Source organism: Somniosus microcephalus, chromosome 7 (assembly GCF_052327205.1).
Source record: "Somniosus microcephalus isolate GS21.2 chromosome 7, FLI_Smic_1.0, whole genome shotgun sequence".
NCBI lineage: Eukaryota > Metazoa > Chordata > Chondrichthyes > Squaliformes > Somniosidae > Somniosus > Somniosus microcephalus.
Window position 1 is genome coordinate 205,042,861 of NC_140993.1, and position 18,887 is coordinate 205,061,747.

The 18,887-nt window shown below is 44.7% G+C and overlaps 1 protein-coding gene across 5 annotated transcripts in view; it reads right to left on the bottom strand.

The window, feature by feature from the left end:
* vps41 (VPS41 subunit of HOPS complex) overlaps window positions 1-18,887 on the bottom strand; it is a 278,435-nt gene that overhangs the window by 147,818 nt on the left and 111,730 nt on the right. For 4 of the 5 annotated variants that reach the window (XM_085993373.1, XM_085993371.1, XM_085993372.1 and 1 more), the window contains one exon: window positions 4,952-5,014. The exons of the other annotated variant lie outside the window; for it this stretch is intronic. In XM_085993373.1, the coding sequence (XP_085849499.1) occupies window positions 4,952-5,014 (63 nt within the window). The remainder of the gene's footprint in view (window positions 1-4,951; window positions 5,015-18,887) is intronic. 5 annotated transcript variants of the gene reach the window in all.

Here is an 18,887-nt window from a genome sequence, read left to right on the forward strand (position 1 = left end):
GCGGCGACTCACCTCGGTTCAGAACGATAAGGCCCGCCCACACACTCACCGATTGGTCGACCGTCAGGTGACCAAAGCGTAGGATTGGTCAATCGTCCCGTCACTCGACCGTAGGAGGACCCGGCCGCACGCGCCAGGAAGCCGGCGTACGATTGGTCGACCTCGAGGTCACTCTGTCGTTAATGAGCGGATAATGAGATGCTAATGAGTGGAATTTTGACCGTTTTTCGGATACCGCGGGCGCAATTTTTGTCCGGCTGAAACGTAAATACGCTTACAATCGTTTTGGAACGGTGATCTTTCTTTCGAAGTGACGCACGCGTAGGTACGCTCTTTAACTTTCGAGCACATAGCCGGACAGACGCACACGTGAGGACAGACAGAATGACAGACAGATAGACAGACAGAACGATCCGTTTATATATATGGATAGATAGATAGATATATGTTGAACTCATTAGTTTATGACTCTTAAGAATGTTTGAATAGTCAATTAGGGGCCGGAATGTAAGAGTCATGAAAGTTTAAGAAAGAAAATACTTTAAAATATTGGTTAAATAGTATAATAGTTAATTTACCTGGCTGACTTATTGTATTGAGAAACCCCCTATTTTCTTGTTCCAATAGTTTAGTCTGAGATACCCCCTTTATTCTTGCTACAATGGTACAGTCCTTAAGCTTGTCACATGGTATCCAGCCATTTTACAGAAAAAGCACCACGAGGCTGGAGGAGGCAGAAGCTTTGAGGGCTGGAGCAATACAGTTTTTGACCGTGTTCGTTTAAACGTGTTTTGCTTTGTAATTCTGTTTGTAAGGTGTTACAGTAAACAGTTTAAAGACAAAGTTACGTTTTGGAACGTTTTATTTCGACACGCGTCTACTCGTTGCTAAAGCCTCAAAGCTCAGTGGCTGCATGTTTAGAAATTACGAAGCGCCACTACAGTAGGGATAAATGGGTCATTTTCAGGTTAGCAGGCTGTAACTAGTGGGGTGCCGCAATGATCAGTGCTTGGGCCTCAGCTGTTTACAATTTATATTAATGGGCCAGAACTTCGGGTCCCCACGGGTGAGTACGCGCTGGGTACTCACGCGTAGGCCCAACAAAAGTGCCAGTTTCGTGCATGCATTGCGCATGTGCGGGAAACCGGAACTTCTGTCCCCTTAAAGGAAGGGGTTCACAGGTCGAACGCGTGCGCCGGAGAGGCAGCGCGTACGCCTGGAACTTCCGGTTTTTTTCCGGGAGGGTAAGTCTCCAGCAGCTACGCTTATAAAAAGCAGTCGCAAGGCCTGCTTTTTACAAGGTAAGTGGTGAATTAAGTAAAATTAAAACATTTTTTCCACAAGTTTATTATTTTTAAATACTTTAAAGAAAGGTAAGTTTATTTTTAGCCCCGTTTGAAACTGTAATTAATTTTTTCAAAAACTTAAATTGTTTAAAATAGTTATTTTATGTAATTTATAGTTATTTAAAAAATGTGATTTAGAAAAAAAAAAATGTATTTCAAGTTTGAGCTATGTTTTGGGGCTGAATTGCATTCATAGATTTGACAGGGCTTCCTGTCAAATCTATGAACAGATTCCCTGCTACGATTGGCTCTCCATGGCCCATGTGATCCCAGGGGACGCTTCGAACTAACTGCGCCCCTGGGATACGCAAGCACTGCGCGCCGGCAGTTGGAGCAGGCCCAGGATCGGAATACCACGCGGGCCCACAGCACAACGGCCGGCACGCTAGGTAAGTGCAGGTCGGAGGCTTGCACCCGCGGGAAGCCGCCGACCCGAATTTCTGGGCCTTTGACTTAGATGAAGGGACCGAGTGTAATACATCCAAGTTTGCTGATGATACAAAGCTAAGTGGGAAAGTAAGTGGTGAGGAGGACACAAAGAGTCTGCAAATGGATATAGACAGGTTAAGTGAGATGGAGTATAATGTGGGGAAATGTGAGGTTATTAATTTTGGTAGGAAGTACAGATTTTTTTTTTAAATCGTGAGAAACCATTAAATGTTGGTGTTCAGAGAGATTTAGGTGTCCTCATACAGGAAAGAGAGTTAGCATGCAAGCAATAAGGAAGGCAAATGACATGTTGACCTTTACTGCAAGGGGGTTGGAGTACAAGAGTAAAGAAGTCTTGCTACAATTGTACAGGGCCTTAGTGAGACCACAGCTGGAGTACTGTGCACAGTTTTGGTCTCCATACCCAAGGAAGGATACACTTGCCTTCGAGGCGGTACAACAAAGGTTCACTAGATTGATCCCTGGGGTGAGAGGGCTGTCCTATGATGAGAGATTGTGTAAAATGGGCCTATACTCTCTGGAGTTTAGAAGAATCAGAGGTGATCTCAATGAAACATACAAGATTCTGAGGGGAATTGACAGGGTAGATGCTGAGAGGTTGTTGCCCTTGGCTGGAGAGTGTAGAACTGGCAGCCATAGACTCAGGTTAAGAGGTAGGCCATTTAAGACTGAGATGAGGAGGAAGTTCTTCACTCAGAGGGTTGTGAATCTTTAGAAATTTCTACCGCAAAGGGCTGTGATGCTGCATCGTTGAATATATTCAAGGCTGAGATAGATAGATTTTTTGGATTCTAGGGAAATCAAGGGATATGGAGAACGGGCGGGAAAGTGGAGTTGAGGTTGACGATCAGCCATGATCTTATTGAATGGCAGAGCAGGCTCGAGGTGCCGTATGGCCTACTCCTACTCCCTAATAAGTGAAGGGGCTGTGACAGAGTCCACGATGAGCGAAGAAGTGGAAAGCATTGCTGATGATGACGGAATGCTCATACCTAATCCTTCTTCTCACATCCCACTTCCTCCTCATCCCACAATCTCTTCTCACTTACAAGCTGCTGATAGTGCCTGCATGGATATCTTGCTTTCCTCCTCCCCTCACCACAACCCGACCCTTATGCCTTTCTGCTTTCAGATACGCTACAATTGCAACCTAGTCAGCCTGTCCCTGAACTTGAAGAGACTGACGGAGGAGATGAAGACACATCAGCGCTGCATCTGACACTCGCAGGCACCAGTTCAGAAAATGGCACTGCGCGGACTTGAGGGTGGGATAGAGGTGGGATCTGCATGTGGTAAGTCACTGGGCACGGGTGGGCTACAGCCAGACCAGGGGGAAAGGGTAGCTCGGGGCCAGCTACCCAGAGGGCGAGTTCACACATGAGTTCTACTGCACAGGACTCAGATGATGACCTCGATGGGGCAGTCCTCAGAAGAAGGGTGATGGGCATGCACACAGAAATGCTAGGTGCAATGGCAAGCCTGCCAAAGAGCCTCTTGTCAGTGTCAAAGAGCATGAAGGAATCCAGCTCAAACATTGGATGGGGCTTTGCGCAGAGCTTGGAGCCCATGATTTCCAGGATGGAAATGAAGGGCATTCCATGAGGCCTTGTGGACCCAAAGATGATGCTGCGTGTGATGGGTGATCTTGCAGCTTCCATGGCAGTACAGGCGGAAACGACCCAATGTCTCAATGCTGCATTAGAAGCATAGTCTGCTCTCCTGCAGTCTCAGCTTGCTTCCATGCAACCTCAAACTGCTGCCATCGTCCCTCGGTTTACAAAGGGGCTTTCGGGGTGTCGCAGCAGTCCAGCAATCTGTGCCCCGGGGGAAGTGGCAGTGGCTCCATGGAGCAAGAACCTGCTGTCCTCTCTCAGGATGACAGCATTTCTACTCACACCACTGCCCTTGCTGCTGCCCGTCAGCCAGCCAGCCTAGACTGTTGCTGCCCAATGTCCCCCCCTAATTTTTTTTTTTGGGGGCGCGTGGTCCCTTTAACAGGGCTGCGCAGCCCATTCAAAATTTTGTGCATGAGCAAAATTTCCCATTGAGAAGCCGGTAAGCGGCCTGCTGAGTCATTGAGTATATTCAAGGCTGTGATAAGATAGATTTTTGGACTCTAGGGGAATCAAGGGATATGGGGATCGGGCGGGAACGTGGACTTGATGTCGAAGATCAGCTGAGATCATATTGAATGGCGGAGCAGGCTGGAGGAGCCGTATGGTCTACTCCTGCTCCTAATTAAGTTCTTATGTTCTTACGTTCTTAAATCCAAACCCAAGGCAGGAAGTCTATCTTCATAGCTCAACGTATCTGCACCAGAGCTCATCCCTGTTGCCTTTCCATACAGCCACAATAGCCCTGAATTTCCGACCCCCACGGGTGCGTACACGCCCATAGAGACCGCGCAAGTTCCAGGTTTAAGCATGCAAAGCGTATGTGTTGAAACCCGGAACTTGCGATCTGTCAAGAATTCTCGACAGATCATCCGCATCCCCAGGAGATGGGCCTCTGCGGGTGGAGAGTTGCACTATTTGCTCAACCTCTGCCCGCTGAAAGGCCATAGAATTCTTACGCCTGGTAAAAGCAGGCATGAGGCCCGCTTTTGCCAGCATAAGTTTAAAAAAATAGAAAAATAAGATTTTATCACTCACATAAATTAAAAACCCTGTCCAATAAGATTATATTAAGCCCCGTTAAAACTTATTAAAACATTTTTTTTTTAATTACATTTTTGTTTAACATTTAATTAAATGCTGTTTTAATTAATTTTATATATGTAATGGTTTTTATTTATTTCAGTGTTGGTGCATTTTGGCACTCATCCCCATTCATACTTTTGACAGTTCTGTACGTACGGAACCGTCAAAAGTATGAAGGGGGATTCCCTGCTTCCATTGGTTGAGCTGGCCCACGTGATGCCAAGGGCGCTTGCGAACCGCATGTGCCCCTGGGATATGTGGGCCTCTGCGTATTTCCAAGAGGAGGCGCCCAGGATCGCAAGCCTCGGTATCTACAGAACCAGCGGGTAGGTTCATAGAATTTTTTCTGATTGAAGGCATCCGATCGAAAATTCAGGGAGTGTCTTTCTTGATGTCTGCTTCAACACAATAGCAGTCTGTTATTTAAGAAGTGAAGTATTAAAAAAATACACTTACTTTGATAGGACAGTCAAAGTTTTCATGAAATCCTTCTCTGGTGTATAGTCCAACCACCTGGACCTGATTGGCAAAAAAAAACAGCAGGGTCACAAAGATACGAACATACGAATTAGGAGCAGGAGTAGGCCAGTCGGCCCTTCGAGCCTGCTCCGCCATTCAATAAGATCATGGCTGATCCGATTACTCCACATTCCCGCCTACCCCCGATAACTTTTCACCCCCTTGCTTACCAAGAATCTATCTACCTCTGCCTTAAAAATATTCAAAGACTCTGCTTCCACTGCCCTCTGAGGAAGAGAGTTCCAAAGACTCACGACCCTGTGAGAAAAAATTTCTCCTCATCTCTGTCTTAAAAGGGCGACTCCTTATTTTTAAACAGTGACCCCTAGTTCTAGATTCTCCCACAAGAAGAAACATCCTCTCCACATCTACCCTGTCCAGACCCCTCAGGATCTTATATGTTTCAATCAAGTCACCTCTTACTCTTCTAAACTCCAGCGGATACAAGCCTAGCCTGTCCAACTTTTCCTCACAAGACAACCCGCCCATTCCAGGTATTAGTCTAGTAAACCTTCTCTGAACTGTTTCCAGCACATTTGCATCCTTCCTTAAATAAGGAGACCAATACGGTACACAGTACTCCAGATGTGGTCTCACCAATGCCCTGAATAACTGAAGCATAACCTCCCTACTTTTGTATTCAATTTCCCTCGCAATAAACGATAACATTCTATTAGCTTTCCTAATGACTTGCTGTACCTGCATAGTAACCTTTTGCGATTCATGCACTAGCACACCCAGATCCCTCTACATCTCAGAGCTCTGCAATCTCTCACCATTTAGATAATATGCTTCTTTTTTATTCTTCCTGCCAAAATGGACAAAGTCACATTTTCCCACATTATACCCCATTTGCCAGATCTTTGCCCACTCATTTAACCTATCTATATCCCTTTGTAGCCTCCTTATGTCCTCTTCACAATTTACTTTCCTACCTATCTTTGTCTCATCAGCAAATTTAGAAACCATACCTTTGGTCCCTTCATCCAAGTCATTTATATAAATTGTAAAAAATTGAGGTCCCAGCACTGATCCCTGTGGCACACCACTCATTACATCTTGCCAATCAGAAAATGACCCATTTATGCCTACTCTCTGTTTCCTGTTAGCTAGCCAATCTTCATCCATGCCAATATATTACCCCCGACACCATGAGCTTTTATTTTCCACAATAACCTTTGATAGGGCACCTTATCAAATGCCTTCTGGAAATCTAAGTACAGTACATCCACCGGTTCCCCTTTATCCACAGCACATGTTACTTCCTCAAAGAACTCCAATAAATTGGTTAAGCATGATTTCCCTTGCACAAAACCATGCTGACTCTGCCTGATTACTTTGAACTTTTCTAAGTGCCCTGCTATAACATCTTTAATAATAGCTTCTAACATCTTCCTTAGGACAGATGTTAAGCTAACTGGCCTGTAGTTTCCTGCTTTCTGTCTCCTTTCCTTTTTGAATAAAGGAGTTACATTCGCTATTTTCCAATCTAATGGAACCTTCCCCGAATCTAAGAAATTTTGGAAAATTAAAATCAACGCATCAACTATCTCACTAGCCACTTCTTTTAAGACCCTAGGATGAAGTCCATCAGGACCCGGGGACTTGTCAGCCCACAGCTCCAACAATTTGCTCAGTACCACTTCCCTGGTGATTACAAATTTCTTGAGTTCCTCCCTCCCTTCTATTTCCTGATTTACAGCTATTTCTGGGATGTTACTTGTATCCTCTATAGTGAAGACCGATGCAAAATACCTGTTCAATTCAACTGCCATCTCCTTATTTTCCATTATTAATTCCCCAGACTCACTTTTTATAGGACTGTTATAGCTCACTGTTAACTTTTCTTTTTAAAATATCTATAGAAACTCTTACTATCTGTTTTTATATTTCTAGCTAGCTTTCTTTCGTACTCTAATTTTTCTCTCCTTATTAATCTTTTAGTCATTCTTTGCTGTTTTTTATATTCTGTTCAATCTTCTGACCTGCCACCCATCTTTGCGCAATTATATGCTTTTTCTTTAAGTTTACTATCTTTAACTTTTTTTTAGTTAACCACGGATGGTGGATCCTCCCCTTGGAATTTTTCTTTCTTGTTGGAATGTATATATTGTGTAATTTGAAATATCCCCTTAAATGTCTGCCACTGCAACTCCATTGACCTATCCCTTAACCTAATTTGTCAGATAATTTCACAAGAAGTCTGTACTAAGAAAAATAAAAACTACAATCACTGGAAAATTAAAATAAAAGTAGAAAATGCACAGCTGGTGAGTCGACATTTTTACAGAGAAAAGACAAGTTAATATTTTGGGATGCAATCTTTGACAGGGCTCTTCTGACGATGGATCTACATGAGATGTTAACCTATATTCTCTCTTTACAGCTGCTGATGGAGCTGCTGTGTATTTCCAGCATTCTCTGTTCTTCATTTAAATAACCAAAGTGCTCTCCGGGATTAACTCTCAATGGAAGGTCCATCAGTACATCTCCTGATGAACTGGATACAAATCTTTCAATTCTAGGCTTCCTTCAGAGCAGTTCTAAAAGTGCAAATGTTCAGATTAATAAATGGTGGAAACCACTGTACTTCAATTTTCTCTCAATCAATCCTAAAAGCTTGAAGACCCCATGTACCTATCTTTCTCCCCCCAACCCCTCCACCCCACTTCCTGCAAAGGCCTCAATTTTCCCACTGGAGGCAGGTTGGGTGCGTGTCAGGTGGTCGGCGGGTCCCGATCCCGCCTGTGGTCAGGTGGGAAAAATTTGCGATTTTCCCCTAATTGGCCAATTAATTCCGGGCGTGTGCGTTCCTCTGGCCCAAGGGACTGAAACTCGCCTCTGCTGACGTCACTTATCCAGCTGCATTTAAGGGCTCCAAGCAGCCTTGGTTCATTTTATTCCTCTCTTTTTGATGATGTACAACTCTGTTACTTTCTGCTGCTATGAAGATGTCCAGCTCAAGGCCCAAGGCCTCCCCGAGGTTTGATGACTCCCCCCTCCATGCTCTGGTGGAGGGAGTAAGAGCTCACAAGGAGGTGCTCTTCCCCTATTGTGGGAGGAAAAAACTTCCCCAACAAACAAAGGCTGAGAGACTCCAACTCGCAAGGGATGGCCGCTCTAGGTCGGTGTGCAGCAGAGCCTGGCTGCAGTGCCGTAAGAGGTTCAATGACCGAGTATACCATCACCTTGACACTCATTCTGCTCCCCTTCTCCTCTCATCACCAGCACTCTGCATTATCAACCTACATCCCACTGTATCCTTAACCATCTCTCTCTCTATGTACACACTCACTTCACTATTCAACTATGCTGCCCTCACACTCCCTATCACTGTTATGCAATGACAACAACTAACAACACACAGGGAGGGCCCTTGGTATTGGCACCTCATTCCATCTTTGTCTCCTTCTAAGCATCTATGCTCTGGATTCTCTACACTCACTCCAACATTCTCACTCAAACTCGTCTCCAAGGAGCCATCCGCAAAGTTGGCTTGGCGGATTGAAGAGCGGAGGCACACGAGACTGCTGCAGGATGAACGAGTCATGGCAACTGCCAGGGTACTTGGCGCAAACATGTGGTTACACACCAGCTGCACGTTGAGGGAGTGGAAGCCCTTGCAGTTGACAAAGAGTCTATGACGCCCTGCACCCTTGGCAAGCCTGCCATATTTGCAAAGCCAACCGCACGTGTGGTTTATACTTGCTTGATCTGCCGAGAAGTGGATGTAATTGTGCGCCTTTGCAAAGAGGGCACACCTGCATGATGCAGGTGTGTGCGGCCAACTGGGAGATGCCGCTGATGATCCCTGAAAGGAGCCTGAAGCAAAAACGTTGAGTGCGGTGGTGACTTTGACAGCCACTGGTAAGGGGTGTCCACCCGCTCCTCTGGGCTCCAGGTGTTGGTGCAGCATTGCGCAGATGTCACCCACTCCCTCTCGCGAAAGTCTCAGCCTCCTTTGGCACTGCTGCTCAGTCATGTTGAGGAAGGTCATCCTCGGCCTATAAACCCCGTGTTGGGGGTATCTCCTGCGGCAATGTGCATCCCTGCGCTGATGCCTTCTGCCCTGTGCACCATCGGGTGGCTGAGCAGCAGGTTGGCGCTCCTGTTGTTGCTGCTGCTGTTGTGCCTGGTTCTGCTGCTGCCGCGGCTGCTCGTCCTCCGAATCCGAGGACCAGGATGAAAGGAAATAAATGGTTCCTATGCTGCTGGTAGATATCTCTGTTGAGGAAGCGCTCAGTCAATGTGGGGAGAGGGTTTTCCCAGGAGGTGACAGTGGAGATGGATCTCAGCTTCACCACTTCCAAAATCAGTAGACCTGCAAAAAGTTCTTCCAAGGCCTGAGAAAACAAAGTTCTGCCACCTGCAACTGATCCTTGTTGAAAGCTCTGTTTTTATGTTGGAGCTGCAGCTGTTAGGAAGCCAGCCACTTGTCAACCCGACAGGATTAGCTGGCATGTTTCAGGAGAGCCGTGCAGCACGCTGGAAATGTGGCAAAATTTGAAAGGCCTCTCAAAATGGGATTATAGGGGTAGTTAATTGGTTGTTAAGTGCCTTAAGGGCCTATCCTGCCGCTTGGAGGCGGGACCAAAACAGAGTCTGCAAGCCCGCCTTTGGGAAAGTTGCGCGGAGGCGGGTTGATGGCGGGATCGGAACCCGGTCATTTTTTGCAAGTTTCCCACCTGATCCACCTCCAAACCCGCCCCGAGTACCAGCAAAATCCAGCCCAAAGACTCAAAACACTCAGCTAGTTCAAGGGACCAGTGTCAAAAATTCCTCCCCGACTCCTCAAAGGCGATTGGGCAAATCCATCTAGGTGCTCCAGTGTACAAAGGCCAATGAGCCACAATACCAGTCAACAACTGGATCCTGAAATTGAGTTGGGAAAAAATGTGTTCTACTGAGTCTGATCTGTGCATATTAGCCAAAAGCTCAGCAGTTTGACAGGAAAGTACAGAACAAATCAGATAAATGCCATCCTTGGCCTGCTCACAGACATCACTTGCTGGCCATTTCTGGAGCAGCATTGGCATGGCCAGGGAGCAGGTTGCTGACAGCACACGGGTTGCTAGGGCACACAAAAATGGGGAAGAAAAGTTCCTTGACCATGAGGAGATCAGATAATCTCACCTCGGACTCATGATTGTCAGTTCAAGTCTCACTACGGATTTGAACATTTAACCTAGTTTGACACTTCAGTCTGCTGCTAAGTGCTGCATTGTCAGAGGTGCCGTATTTCAGATAAGACTATCAACCAAGGCCCCATTTTCCTGTTCAGAGGGACATAAAAGACCCCATGGCACTATTTGAAGACGAGCAAAGTTTTTCCTTTCTGACATTCCTCCCTCAACCAACACGACCATTTCATTTGCTGTAGGCCCTTGCTGTGTACTACATTTGCTTACATGACATTCATTGGCTGTGAAGCACTTTGGGATGTCCTGAGGATATGAAAGTTACGATATAATTGCAGGTTCTTCACTTTTTCTTTTAAAGAAAGAAAAGAGACTGGAATGCACTCCATATTTCCGTGCTGCTCCTTGCTTCCGCTCTCCTACTACACACTACTCTATAAATTGTTTTCTCCTGCTCACATCCAGTAAGGTTTAGAGGGCAGATAAGGAAGGCACAGAGCTACATGGGAAACACAGCTGCCTGGCTGCTGTTGATCATGACCATGCATACTGTACCGGTTTCAAACTACCAGATGCTGGGTTTGACCATCCTTCTCTGCATCTTTCTCTCCCTGCAAGAACTATAGGGACAGTGCTGTTTTATGGAGCAGGTGGTGATGATGGTGGGTGCAAGGGAAAGGAAACTGGTAGAAATGAAGCAGGAGGGGCAAAACTAACCCACTCATAGGGAAAAGGCCTAGGGCAGGCACACTCAACCGGGGGTCCGCAAAAAGATTTCAAGGGGTCTGCCAAATCGAAATGGGAACTCCGGAGTAAAACACGTCCAACTGAAGTGCCCCAGAAGTGCCGATTGGTAAGCTGAAAATCAATCACCGAGGCAAAGTGACTGGTGCACCTGCAGATGGCAACCCTGATCCCTGCAGTTTTAACAGGTCCACCTCGATAGGTTTCCTGTTGGCCAACTGGATTCGTTCTGGTGTCGCTGGGTGCCCCCTTTGCCCTGGCTACCTCAAATGATGCACCCAAGATGGTCGGTCGTGGGCCCGCGGATTTATCATTCGGAAAGCGGTCTTCCACTTTATTGCTGTCACTCTGTCTGGCCAAGGCGTAGCAACACAGGTTTGGTATTACCCTCCCCAGCTCAGCAAGCCCTTTCATCTACTGTGGCCTGGAGGAGCTCTGATAATCCGACCCAGTGTTATTAATGGAACACCGGGTTGGCACACCCAGCCTGGCAGTGGAATCGCCCTTTCACCCTCTTCCCTTGCTCGATCGGAGCCAGTGCAACAAAATAGCATGCAGCCGCGCCCGTGCATTCCAATGAGCCACTCCCGGAGGAAATCAGACTCAGATTTCTAGAGCGAAATGCATCCAACCACGGCTGTACAAATCAGGGGAAATGCAGAATGGGAAATCATTAACCAAGGTAATTCCAGGCCCCCACCCACAGAGGGCAGCACTCTTTTTCAGGCAGTCACTTGGTTAACCATTTCCCACTTTGGATTTGGTCTCTGAAAATTATTTTCAGCTTCTCCCCCCTTTTACTAATTTCTGCATGATCTGGTTTATCATTTCCCCTTTTGGACTTGGTCTCTGCATGCATTTTTTGACTTTTTGCTTAATCATTTCCCACGGTTTACTCATTTTTGTTGACGTTACCTCCACACCTTGACAGGATCATTGTTCAGCATCAGCAACAAGTTTCACATTAATTAAGTAAAACAATAATGGCCCAGAAATTCAGGTCGGGGGCTTCCCGCGGGTGTAAGCCCCCGACCTGCGCATACCTTGCATGCCAGCCATTGAGCTGTGGGCCCCCGTGGAATTCCGATCCTGGGCCTGCTCCAGCTGCCAGCGCGCAGTGCTTGCGTATCCCAGGGGCGCAGTTAGTTCGACGCGTCCCCTGGGATCACGTGGGCCATGGGGAGCCAATCGGAGCAGGGAATGCCCATTCATAAGTTTGACAGAACTTATAAATACTACGGGCCCCAAAACATCACTAAATCTTCAAATACATTTTTTAAAAACATGACATTTTTTAAATAAACTATAAATTATATGAAATAACTATTTTAAACAATTTAAATTTTTGAAAAAAATTATTTTATTTTCCAACAGGGCTAAAAATAAACTTACCTTGCTTTAAAGTATTTAAAAATAATAAACCTGTGGAAAAAATGTTTTAATTTTAATTAATTCACCACTTACCTTGTAAAAAGCAGGCCTTACGCCTGCTTTTTAAGTGTCTAACTGCTGGAGACTTACCCGCCCGGGAAAACCTGTAAAAAAAAACGAAGTTCGATGCGCACGCGCTGCCTCTCCCGCGCACGCGTTCGGCCTCTGAACCCCCGCTTTCAGGGGAACAGAAGTGCCGGTTTCCCGCGCATGCGCAGTGCATGCAGGAAACCGGCACTTCCATTGGGCTTACAGGTGAGTACCCCATGCCGTGGAGACCCGAAGTTCTGGGCCATTATGTTAATTGTATAGATAATTTTTATACAGAAAAAATACTTGTGTTGTGTTACGGGGGTCCGTGGAATTTTTAACAACAAAGGAGGGGGGACCTCAAAAGCAAAAGGTTGAGAAGCCCTGGTCTAGGGCACCCACAAGTGATGAAATCTGTCATCTGTCCGACTTGGCTCAGTGGTAGCGCTCTTACCCACGAGTCAGAAGGGTGAGCACATAAGTGACACTTCAGTGCAGTGCTGAAGGAACGCTGCACTATTGGAGGTACAGTCTCCACTGCTTACAGTGGGAGCATGTGTGCAAATGCGATTTGCCTGTTACACACAATGGCCGGTATAACCGGGGGGGAAAAAAATGTATTTGAAGCATACTTTTATGAAACTTGGAAAAAGGGACTGTGCGAGTGTGAGAATCACCCAGCTTTGGGACACCTCAGCTAAATTCCTAATGACGCAAAACTACAATGTAAACACAAGATGGTATCACACTGGTGAATTTCTCTCAATCCTTATTCCTGGGACAGACTCCGTCCTTTATTGGTCAATAAATACTTTATATAAAATTGCCATCAGGCGGTGTTTGTGCTCCTCTTTCCCATTAAATCTAAGCTACAGTTTATAATCTTGGGACATGGCTTCAGATGCCAAACTGCAGGGATCAGAAACTGACCACTGGTATTCGGTGTAGAGCAGGGTCAGTGTTAACGTTTGACAGACTTTATGGAAGGTAAGTACCACTTTTAATAAGATGCTATTGCCTAAAGGACTTTTAAAGTCTCGAACTGAATGTTGCCACAGTTGCCAAAGCAGCTTTGATTCGAAAGCCGATGTTAAGTGTGTACAGCAGACAAAATAATGAAAGAACTAGCTGATTTAGCTTTGTGCTAATTATGCTGGCTACAATTTGCAGAGCATGATGTCAATTAACAAAGACTGAACTTACTTGGTGAAAGAATTGCTTTTTGTTTTTCTTGAAGGGTTTCAGATTTAATACAAAATACATTTAGAGCTGCAAAAAAAAAACAGCATCTTTGTTTTTGTCCATAAAAAATTGAGCATTTAAGACGCTGTAACTGGCAATTTTGAAATTGACAATGCAAATGGCTCATGGTTATCACTTTTTGGTCAATACATGACTGCCCGTTTTAAGTGGTGCCAACTGTACCATCTCTTGGCTGAGACGTTAAATAGAGGCCCTACCTGTCAGATTATTTGGTTATTTATCTCATTGTTGTTTCTGGGACCTGGCTGTGCCCAACTTGGCCCGCGTTTCGCTACAGTTCAAAAGTACGTAATTAGCTGTAAAATGCTTCTGGCCGTTCTGTGGTTGTGAAAGGTGCCATATATTTTAAATGCAAGTTCTTTCTATATGAAAACTTTCTGGAAATCATTTGTCTCAAAATGTATATAATTGTCTATGAACTTGGGTTTAAGATCTGAGCTATTGCTCAGTGCGTCTGTGAGAAGAGAATGCTAGTGACCCAAAATTATCTTGGAAACACAAGATGGTATTACACTGGCTATCCAGAAACGTTACAGAATTTTGAAAGTTAATGTCCTTATCATACCCTTTTTAAAAATTGTACGTGTATTGATAGCAGATTGAAAACTGCATTCTTTGCTCTAAAGCCTGTTACACTAACACATGGACATTATGGAGTGCAGCTTTAAGCATCAAAAATTGCATCAGGCAATCGGAGTCTTGCGTTGCAGCGCAAGGTGTTTGCAATCTAGGTGCAATCAGCACCAAAGCCTGGATGTTTAGTTTGTACCCGAGCTGATCAATGAAACAAAAATCTGTGTGTGAATTACTGCCTTTGCAACCCTGTTGCTGAAAGAATTCTCTCAAAGATAAGGAAGGGGCAAGAAAGCAAAATCACTACTGACCTGGCCAAACCTTGAATTCCAACAGGTTCATCAATAATATTTAGTAGGAACAGCAGAAAGGAAGAGGGTATGAATGGCTGAGGGCTGCAGTACTGTATGAGAATGTGCAAAGCATTAGAAATAAAGTCATGGAACCAGAAGCAGTAATTAGAATGGAGGGACATGATGTTGTATCCTTGACAGAGACTTGATTTCAGTCAGGAAGACTGGGAACTAAATATTTCCAGCTATAAAATTTTCAGAAGTGATAAAGAAGGAAAGTGTTGACCGTTGGAATTCAAGGCACAATTATGCTACAAGAAGTTTTACTGGTATTGGTGCTCAGAGCTTGTCTTAAGAAATAATAAGGAATCTGTTAGCATATTGGGAGTAATTTATAGACCGCTCAATAAAGCATTCGGATTTCTGTACTTCAAGTCATTTGGTCTTTTTTGCCTGCACTAAAACTAGGCTGTACTCAGGCAATGAATTTACAGTCCCATTTCCCTGCTTTCTCCCCACACCCTTTTGTATTCTTAAGAGATTAGCATTACCTGTTTTGAATGCTACAATCAATTTAGCTTCAATCACCACTTGTGGTTCAGATAATTCTTCACATGAAAAGGTTTCTTCCAATGCAATACATTTTCGGAAAAAAAAGTTGCAAAAGAAATTAAGGATGATATTTATAGGCAATTTTGAAAGGTTTGTAGTAGTAGTGGAGCTGAAATATGGGAGACTATAATTATCCTAAAGCACACAGGGGTAAGACAGATTTTTCGATCAAAATGAGGAGGGATCATTGTAATGCATTCAGACTGTTACCTTAATCAGTATGTTCCATGTCTAAGAAGGAATGACAGCACTGGATCTAGTTGTGTATAATGAAGCAGGACAAGCCAGTGACCTCGGATGTGGCTACACGTCTGGGCCTCGAAAATCTGTACCCTTCTGGTGTACTCCTGCTGTAACTTCAGCAGGAGCCCGGTAGTGAACTGGATACTCGGCAAAATCCTGGATACACCGGGTGCCAGGTGTGTGCTGCAGTTTCCATGATGGCCCGTTGGCATTGGAGTCTCCATTTTGCTCCAAACAAGGCCATTATTGTAAGCGGGGTGACCTCGCTAAAGCAGGAGGTTCCGTGTGCCTCAGTGGGACCCGACATATGGCCGATGCAGATACATCTGATAAAACCAGGTGTCTCTCCTCAACAACCGGCAGTTGTGGGGCCTACTTAGGACTGTGGCCTGGACCCCTGAAAATTTGGGAGGCTAATGTTTTTTTTGAATTTTTCCCTTACAAAGGGGTCAAGTGTTGACTTGTTTTGGGGGAAGGGTGCAGTGTAATTAGGGAATCCCTACTGGGGTACGTGTAACTGCCAGGGGATTGCAAACCCTAGAATTTTTTGGGCCCCATGGGCCATTACATGGAGTGAAATTAGTGAGCACCTAGTATGGGCTAATCAGGGACAGTCAGCATGCATTTATAAAGGGCAGCTTGAGCTTCATGAAGTTAATTATGTCTTTTGATAATTTTAGAGAGTGCATAAAGATACGATATATGGAATTTTAGATCAAGACAGAACTTGCAATTATATGGTGCCTTTCACATCCTCAGGACATCTCAAAGTGCTTTACAGCCAATGTAGTACTTTTGAAGTCTAGTCACTATTGTAATGTAGGAAAGTAGATGTTTGAGAAGCTTCACATGAGACTTCATCTGAAAATGAAGGCTTATGGTTGTTGTGGGAGAAAACGTATTAAACATTAAGGCATGCTGGGATACTTGACCACTTTACTAATTGAACAAAGGACACTAAACTAGTTAAAACTAAAAGAACTGCTGACTGCCATAATGAAGTCAAGCTGACCTTTTGGCTTAGGACATCTGGTGATAAAATGTGAACATGTTAATCTGTTTCTTGAGAACAATGGAACCTATGAAACCTTATGTTGAAATGTAATGTAAGCTAATCACCTGAAGTTGTTTACCTTGCTGTATAACTATGAGTGCTGTACATTAGTAATTTAGAGTGCTGGTGAGCAGTAGGGACTGCTGCAGACTCTCCGTGATATCACGTAATAAATTCCTAAAGCGAACCTCGAAGTCTCCGACTGATAGTTAATTTCCTTGACAGAGTTTGGCGTAGTCGGCAGGATCCCTAACAATGGGATCTAAAAGAACTAAGAGGGTCTAAGTTGGGTATAGCGTTGACCTTGTATATCACTTGGCCCGCTTAGGCTCCAATTAGACAAAGGAAATTTAAAAAGGGACTCTCCTAAAAATAAAAAGGAAAGTGCCCGGTGCCTCCCAGCTGAAAGGGGGAGAGCACCTAGTGCGTCCCAGCTGAAAGGGGGACGGCGCGCGGTTGCCTAGTTATCCGGCCGGTGACTCATGCTGAGCCAAGAAGCCCGTCAGGCTGAGGCAAGACTGCTGAGAAGAGAGAAAAGACTATGGCACCGAATTAAGTAGCTACAAAGAGAATAAAGGGTTGACTTCAGGATTCGCGGACGGAAAAACCGGTGAGCACTCATTGTATTTTGTGTATATAAAATAACCCGCGGTTGTATAACCAGTAAGTTTAAAACTAAGTTACAGGAGTAAGGAGAAGATGGGAAATAACGGCAGTCGAGCGGATTCGTCCGAGCCTGCCAAGAAAGGAGCCCGAGGCAAGGTAAAACTGGAGGCTGCAAATGGTAAAATCAAGATATGTAAAAGAACGAATGACAGAATAAAAAAGCTCGTGCAACATCGAAAAAAGGTAGGAGATCCCATCGTTCCACCGGGATCGCCAGCCGGTACTGTAATAAAAGAAAAGGAGACGATTTCGGAAACCTGAGCCCTGAAATAGACCGTCCAGATAAGACACAGTAAAGTCGGGTGATCCCGGACTAAGAAAGGTACCAAGGGTAAAAGGAAAAGCGCTAGAAGTTTGATACTGCAGTGGGGGTGGGTCCTCCGGAGATTAAGAAGCCGGAGAGTCTTGCAGCAGAAGGCAGGAGACCTTCAGAGATAATAGGGGGTGGGTCCCCCGGAGATTAAGAAGCTGGAGAGAGAGTCTTGCGGCAGAAGGCAGGAGACCTTCAGAGATTTCATTAAAGTATAAGGACTCAGTTCTGCAGTGGCGAATAACACAGACTGAGAATTGTCTATTGTTCAGTATATAGTATAAGATTTTAATGAGTTACCTAATTTGTTTACCTGTGTGGTCTGTCGCGTTAGTTATTATTAGTCTTGTTATTGTTAGTATGTGTTTCTTTTCATCTCTTACAGCAACTTGGTTGCAAAATCGCAAGGGGGAAACGGGTTATTGCGATCCAGAGAAATTACGCCTAGTTGAGACTAACCAACAGGAAAGTCCCAATTAAGTAAAAAAAAAAGGGTGCCAAATCTAGTAAAATCCCAGAGAAAGGCACCCCTGCTTGTTATATTTTTCAAAACTGCGGTCAAGTTTCAATCAATGACCTGCCAAGGTGGTCCAGAGGGACCCGAAATGGGAAATACTCATTTCCACCAGATGGCACCTTTAACATAGACAGAATTACCTGTCCAGAGGAATGCCTCATAAAAAGGGACCCAACTAGAAAAGGAAAAAAAGTAAATTGGTCAACCTTCTCAGATTGGAAAAAGGAAGCAGAGAGGCGACGCGAACGAAGTATAGAAGTTAGTAAACATAATAAAAAGAGGGATGAGATTAATCAGGAATGGAATAAACAACAAAAAGTTAAACAAAATCAGGGTTGGCAGGGTCCACAAAATTTATCTGGAAACGGAAATACCCAAGCCCAGGTTCACACTCGTCCACAGACTAATTGGACAACTAGCAATCCCTGGGGAAATCAAAGTGGCCCAAACGAAGAGTTTGGACAAAATCCAAACTGTTCAGCATGACGTTACTTAGAGCCCACCCCAGACATTGCCCAGGAACAACAAGCTGTGGTACATTTGCCTGCAGGATCATTAAATTCTAAAGAAGAGCCATTTATAAATTTAAATATGAATGGAACACAAGTTCCATTTTTGGTAGACACTGGAGCAACTAATTCAGTCTTGACTAAACAATATGCAGTAGGAGCACCTTGTACCAGAGTGTCAAATGTGTAGGACTTTCAGGAACAACCCAGACTATGGTATGGCCCACTCCATTGGATGTACAGATAAAAGACTTTCATGGACAGCATGCATTCTTATTATCTGAAGACATTCCCATCAACTTATTAGGAAGAGGTTTGTTGTGTAAAATGAAAGCAGTGATATCATGTACGGAAAAAGGACTGAAGGTACATGTTCCAACTGACAGATGCGGGATGTACCCATTGCAGGTCCACAATTCTCCTATTTTGTATTGTTGGACTAATCATGACGACAACCTCAGTAAACAATTACTGATGGCTGTGAGAGCAT